The sequence below is a fragment of the Charadrius vociferus genome, unplaced genomic scaffold, assembly GCF_000708025.1.
Source record: "Charadrius vociferus isolate BGI_N301 unplaced genomic scaffold, ASM70802v2 scaffold770, whole genome shotgun sequence".
NCBI lineage: Eukaryota > Metazoa > Chordata > Aves > Charadriiformes > Charadriidae > Charadrius > Charadrius vociferus.
Window position 1 is genome coordinate 501048 of NW_009646395.1, and position 7252 is coordinate 508299.

The 7252-nt window shown below is 41.0% G+C and overlaps 1 protein-coding gene across 1 annotated transcript in view; it reads left to right on the forward strand.

The window, feature by feature from the left end:
- The window catches only part of MAP7D2 (MAP7 domain containing 2), a 107167-nt gene that overhangs the window by 68046 nt on the left and 31869 nt on the right, over window positions 1–7252 (forward strand). Inside the window, exons 2-3 of the mRNA XM_009894500.1 lie at window positions 1724–1801; window positions 5094–5257. Of these exons, the coding sequence (XP_009892802.1) occupies window positions 1724–1801; window positions 5094–5257 (242 nt within the window). The remainder of the gene's footprint in view (window positions 1–1723; window positions 1802–5093; window positions 5258–7252) is intronic.

Consider the following 7252-nt stretch of genomic DNA (forward strand, 5'->3'; position numbering starts at 1 on the left):
TTTGGGCTCTTGATCCAGTCTTGATTTCTCCTCCTCCGCTGCTTGTAGCCTAAATTGTACGTTTCATGATGTTTTGACTTTCAGATCACTGAAGAACTTTCCATTGGAGCTGTAATTTAACTATGCTGACAACAGGATTCCCCTTCTTGGCTACTGATGGCAGGGTCCTTCAAAGTAGTTGCAAACCTTCTCCTTACTGAGCCGCCTCCTCTCCTCTCCTCCTTGCTTATCAAATCTGACAGTACATGGCAGCGAAGCAAACGAACAAGCAGACTAGTATGGAAGTAGCATGAGTCTTCGGTAATAAATAGATATGTATTTGACCCACAAATTCTGTTTGTAATTAACCAGCTGGGAGCTATAATTGCAATTTTCCAGAGGCCTGGCTGCTGTCGGGTAGTTGCCGTCTGTGTGTGCAGAGAAGGATTAGAGATGATGTTTGAAGGTGCTGCTTGGGGAAACAGCAAGCTGTTATGCTAATGGGGGACAGCTGAGACCTGCGCTTTTCACCAGTCACAAGGGACCACCGAGGCTGGTTTTCAGCCTTCCTGCAGAACTCTGCATTTTGCAGAAAGGCACCTGCTATGCAAAATCTTTGCTCCCACAGACAGGGTGCCCTCAGAGAGGAGACTGCCAGTGGGACTTGCCAGCAAGAGAGTTCGGGTTACAGTCTAAGTAACTTTTCCACTCCTATTTATCTGATGAAATTAACAACTGCAATTCTTAGAGCAAAAGGGAAGGGGACTTAATTATAATTCAGTAACTCAGTAGGGAGCCCAAATAATGATTGCAAAGGATGTAAACTGCTGTGAGACACAGTGCCTGTTTGCACTGGAGGCTCTGTCAGCTGTTTTAAAAGGATACCATCCTCTAGCTGGTCTGTCAAGACACTAAGCTGGTGAGCTTACCCATGGTATTGCAGAAGGTCCATCTGGCTGCTCATTCCAGGGCACGCAGGCAGGTGACCCCGAGGCTCCTCGTGTGTCACGCTCTGCCTGCCTTGCCTTCTTAAATTGGGCTTTTCAGTGGCTCATGCTGTGCGAAGAACTGGGGTGTCTGGATTCAGGTACAAAACATCCTTAGGCAACCTGCTCCCAAACAAGTAACCTGCTTTTAGATACCAACTCGAGGAGGAAACAAAGTGTTTCCTACCTGGAAAGGAGGGCGGGAGGGCTGCTGCTGCCGTAGCCTCGTCCAGTGCTAATTGCTGGTTGTTGAAATGAGGTGGTGCTAGTGGTTTCCTGTGGGCAAGGAAGCTTTGGGGCTGTGTTAAGCCATAAATATGAAGGCTGGGACTCCACACAGCATGTAGACTGTAAGAGAGCTGCATACCCCTTTTACTGCTTTCCTGAACTACCTTTTTCTTTTTTTAGCCAAAAACTTTAAAATGAGGTTATTAACAAAAATGAATACATGTTAGTTGCATCCTTACGGTTTTTCACAAGAAAGTTTTCAAGCAAGCGCTAACAGCATGCTTGTTTGTTCTGAGAAGAGGAGTCGGGCATGTACACTGAGGAACTGTGCTTGGAGTTCAGCAGTAGGTGGGAGACTGTCCAAATACCAGTTTGTTAACCCACATACAAGTGCAAAATCGGTTTTTTTGTTGTTGGATTTGTTAAATGCAGTAGATAGGATTTATTTTTGGTGGGGTTTTTTTAGTTCTTTTGGGTGCTTCTTTAGTTTTACTAACACTTTTTTTTTTCCTTTCTCTCTCTGACTTCAGCCATTGATGGATTTCTAAAAACCGATGAAAGACAAAGGCTGGCAAAGGAGAGAAGAGAAGAAAGGGAGAAATACCTTGGTAAGATGGCAGGAGGTGTATGTATTATTTATGTATATGTTTTAATACGCTTAAGTTACTAATGTGGCATTTTTTTCTGTTCTGAATTTTAAACATTATGGTTCAATCTGTTCCTAGTCTTTATCACTTATATTACTACTTTTGAATTAAATTATAAAAAATAAATTAATCTATGTCTTCTTTGATTCCCATTCGAGTATTTAATATTCTGTAGTTACAAGTTGACTTTCTTCTTTGATTTATGTACTTTTGAATATAGGTTTATGTGCAAGATGCTGACTGCTAGGATTCCGACTTGTAAAAATACTAAATAAGCCTTGACTAATACTCAGGATAATATGTAAGATGATTTGGTGAAACAGCCTCAATTTTAGTCTATTAAGTCTTAGCCATAGTAAGAGATCTCATGGAGTTGTTAAGTATGGCATAAAGCAGATACTTTTCCATAAGTTTTAAAATTTCTCTTTCAACAGAACGAGAAAAAAAATTAATTCATTTCCTGAATAACGTAAGAATTTATTTCAGAGTTTTTAAAATAGTTATTTTTAATCTACTAATACCTCCAGAGAAATGTGGAGGAAATTGCAATATATATATTACATATAAAAATATATAATTGATATCTAAAAACATGTGTATAAGGGGGGGTGTGTGTATACATAGTTAATTTCATTTTTATGTATGAATGAAATTAACTGTTCAACATTGATTTGGACTTTCTATATCTACGTGTATATATAAAAAATGTTAAACAGTTATCTTCATTTTTCCTCATTGGAATAACAAGAAAGACCAGTAGCGCTGTTCCTTAAAGTTACCTGACAATACCTATCAGGAGGAATTGTCAGTGTTTTATGATTTTGTAAAATTTGGGCTAGGCATATATTTTGATGAAATGTCAACTAAAACAGTATGGACATCAGTGAAAAGAATCACGGGAAAATGCTTTTTTTTTCTTGCAATAAATAAACAAAGTGTTGACCATTTCTTGACAAAGCCTGAGGCTTGAGACCAGGGACTTGACATTTTTTAGTACCATGGGCTTGGTGAGCAATATTCCTTTTGGTAGTTCCTGTGAAAATCTGCTGGTGTTTAGTACTTATCCTCCCCAGAGGTTCTGTCCATATGGGGCGTGCCCCAGCCCGAGTTGTAGTTCACATCTTTTCCAGGTATACTCAGTCCAGACTATCTCTTCTGTCCCCTTGATTATCCCTTCTCTGGTTCCTGAGAAAGTGACACAATGAGTAGATTGGAAAGAACTTGGATTAAAAAGCAGAAGAGGAGATGAGAGGGAAACTGAAAGCTGGAGAATCTGGGAGTGGTTGGCCAAGGGAATTTGGAAGGTGTTGGCTGCAGTTATTGTCTCCAAATATCATACGTGTCTTCTGGAAACATACTTTTTTAGGGTTAAGACCATTTCTAGAATGGAGAGTTCTGGGTTTTGGTCACAGTTTCTGTGGTAGATTTCTTTTAGAAGTTCAGAAAAAAAGCAGGAAGGTCCCCAGAAGGGCGGATCTTTATGCAGCCAGCAGGTACTTTGCAGCAATATGGAATAACCTTTTCACCAAAGCCAGAACTCATGAATCAGTGGTTTAGCATCCCTGAATTAAGAAACAAGAATTGTATGTGTAACCATGACAACAGGATGGTTTGCCTCTCCGTCCAAAATCAGTCCCAGGTTTCACCTACTTACTCAGAAGGTAATCTTAGCACAGTCTCTGGACACCTCACTTTGTTTTTGTTTTTTATCAACTCCAGCATGCTGTTTTCACCTGCTCTACCTGACATGGCTAGTAGTTGTTAGCAATTAGCGACTAGTCACTTGTCTTCCACTGTCTCTGAGGTAACTATCTGTTGACAAGTCTGATTCTTCATATGTGCAAGCTCAGGCTTGCCTGCAGCACTGACACCCCTCTCATACTGCCCTGTCCTGGGGTGGGGGGGGATAGTGAATTCTCATAAGGCGGGAAGGGAAGACAACGTCAACTGTATTTCTAACCAAGAATAAGGTAGAAGGTTTCTGTAAAGCGGGTTGGATGTGAGGAAGAAGTATTTTAGGGGGATCCAGTATTCAGGGGAAAGAAGAGCAACTGTTGGAAAAGGGTCTGGTGTTGAAGGGACTCTGGCTTTAAACCAAGGGCTTGAGGGTGGCGTGAGGGTAAGAGTGACTGAAGGTCAAGGCTGTGGTTAAAAAGTCTGGGGGCAGGAGCTGAGGGAAAAAGACTGATCTGAGAAGAAGGAATTGAGATGGCTGGGCAAGAGCCCAGGACTGAAGGGAAGATACTGAGAGAGAGTTAGAAGCGTGAAAATTTGCTGTACAAGGAAACAGTAACTGAAGAAGCAGACTGAGGCTGAATAGGTGAGCATGATGAAGGACAAGCTCTTGTATAAACAGTGTTAATTCTGGCTTTCCCTAACTTTCAAGTTCTTAGCCTGGCAACTGTGAGAATGTTCCTTCTTTGATATCAGCTGTATGTGTCTTGGTATGTGATATTACAGGCTTGCGTGTATGTAGGCATGCTTACTGAACTCTCTCCTGCCTTATTGTGGAATACACATGCATGAGAAGTGGATTTTTCCTCATGATTTGTCACCTTAACTTCTGCTACTTGTTCTCCTATGTAAACTTGAAGCAACAGTCCTGTATGTAATGTTGCAGTCTGAATTTCTGTAACAGGAAGCTAATGTCTAAAGAACATTATGACTTTAGTTGGGCAAACTCTCAATAACAGAAGTAATTTTTTTTTTCGTGCAAAAAGGCAGAAGTGGATAATGATGTAGCATGCAATTATGAACAGAATGGTGTATTTTCAAAGCTTCATAGAAAAATTAGCATGTGTTATTTTCATGTATTTATTTTGAAGGCAGCCCCATAATGAGGAGCACAGTTTTAAAGAAATTCCAAGGGCTTTTGCTTCAACGTATATAACTGGTTCACTTTAAAATCTACTGGGAACATTTGTTATGTCTGAAATAAGAATTTGGCTTTAAGCTACAGAAGGATTTGAAACATAAACCAAAAAGTGTTGTTAATTATTCTATACACTGGTTTTATATAGATAAGGGGCACAAATTGTCACCTTGTATACAAAGGGCTTCCCCGTTTACTTATTGAGCAAATCACTTAGATTTACTAATCATTCCAGCACTTGTGTGCACTGTATTTTTTATCTCAGTGGACTAAAACCCTGTGTACTTGTATTTGTTTTACTCTATTGTGTCATGTTACGAAATAATTTTGAAGCAGGAGAAAATTTGCATAAAGTGAAGTGCACCTTTTTCTCTGCCTAAGCTGCTAGGGAACAGCAGATACTGGAGAAGGAGAGAAGAGCAAAACTTCAATATGAAAAGCAAATGGAGGAGCGATGGAGAAGACTGGAGGAACAGAGGCAGAGAGAGGAGCAGAAGAGAGCAGCCGTTGAAGAAAAACGGAGACAAAAGCTTAAAGAGGAGGAGGTAAGGTCCACTGGGAGATGTATGGCAGAGAACTCTGTATGGTATCATTAAACATAGCTGAATATTGACATGCATTAAATGTTGATTTCTTTTTTGGCCCAGAGACACGTGGGCATTACTTCGGGAACTGCAACCACATATCACCACAGCTATAAATACTCTACTATTGCTTGTACATCAAAAACATTTTCCAAAGCTTTTTTGTCTCTTGATTTTTGCCTGATCTCACAGAATAGTCATCTACTTATGCTCACGTGTCTGGGACTCTGACTGTCAGGCGATAAAGCACCAGCTTTCCCGAAGGTAGCTTTTAAAGATTAATGTTTCCATAAAATGGCAAGATTTTTCTTACTGTTTTGTTTCCTGTCCATGAAACTGAACTAATGTTTATGAAAATGTTTTAGTTTTCCTCAGTAACATAAGATCAGAAATTCTTCCTTAAAGCAGTGAAGAATCTAGGCTGGTTTAAAATTCGAGCACAGAACAGAATTAATCACATATCTTTCGAAGCATCTTTGTACCCTTCCTCTTTTCTACTCTCCCCACTGAGATCATTTAAGGTTCTTTCTTGCTCTAGTGAGTCCAATTTCTGATGCAGATCTCTGAATGCAGTGTGTGTGTGTCTCTCCCCATGACATTCTGTAGAAAACACTAGCACTGCTACTGCAACTGATAAAGAATTAATGATTTTTGGAAAAGGGGGCAGTGGTTTAAAAAAAAAAAAAAAAAAGAACAAAGGAAGATATTTCCCTAGTTCCTAGATAAAAAGGCTCTAGAAATCTGCAGTTACTAACCTTCCTTTTTTTCTGCCCCCCATCTTTTGATCAAAATATCTTTGCAAAAGAGGTAAAACACTTCTGTATGGCATCAGACTAACATACTGCTGTCCATTAAAGTGAAAAATGAAACAACACAAGAATTTCAATCTGAAGAGAAGATTATATCCTGCCATTTGTCTTTCAGCTGTAACATACACTGATTGTGGCTTCTGCATAGTAGCTGAGAATTCATTTTAAAATATTTTGTCATGTAGTTTGTTTCAGATTTTGGTAAGAAAACTGACAAAAACTGAAACAAAGGGTAGGAGGTCTCTCTCCTTCTGTGGTAACATCATTGCCCTGATGTGCTCCTTCCCCAGTATTTCCTGGTGTAATAACCTTTTGCAGCTAAGCAAAATTGATCCTCTTTATGGAGGTTGTAAGGGAAAGTGGCATCTACAAAAATTTCCAAAAGCCTTTCCTCAAAATTTACACCAGAGAGGGGCAGGGAGGCGGAGAGGTGTAGGAAGAGAGAGCAACTGCCTGCTTTCCCTGCCTGCATGGTTTGCCTGTGCTGGGGAAATGAGACAGACGTAAGTTGTTGTCAGACAGAAGAGAGGCTGTGCCAGGTCAGACCCAAAGGGTCTGTTTGGTGGGGACCCCACCTTCTGTAGTGGCCTCCTGCACTTGCCCAGAGAGGGATGTAGGAGGCTGAGCACACAGTGATGTTTCTCCCAGGCATCAGCAAGCCTGTTATAACCCCCCAACATCCCATACATGTGATGAGAGGCTTCTCTAATGGCAAGAGAAAGGCTGCCTCCAAGTGTTTGGTCATGATAAGAATGCCACTCCTAGCTCTGAGCTAGATCCTTCATGCTTAAACTGTCCAAAACCCTTTGGGAGCCAAGGCAGGCCCAGGCCTGGCTCCTTTTCCTCTCCTTTTCTCCCTCCCCTTTCCCCCAGGTTGAGCAACCCAAGAGAAGGCTTCATGGGCAGGAGGGCAGGAGAGGATGCTTGTTGTTTTGGGAATGGATTAGACCTGGTGGGAGGAGCCTCTAAAGGAGGGGAGGATACATAGGGAAATAATCTGTAGAACAGGGGAGGATGAGGGAAGAAGGAAATTGGGTAAAGGAGACACCACCACCTCCTGGCTTCCCTTCATGTTTACTTGTCATTCTGTCATTTGTCAAATTCCACTTGAATTCTGCTAAAGGATCTGCCAAATCCACGCCCCCCC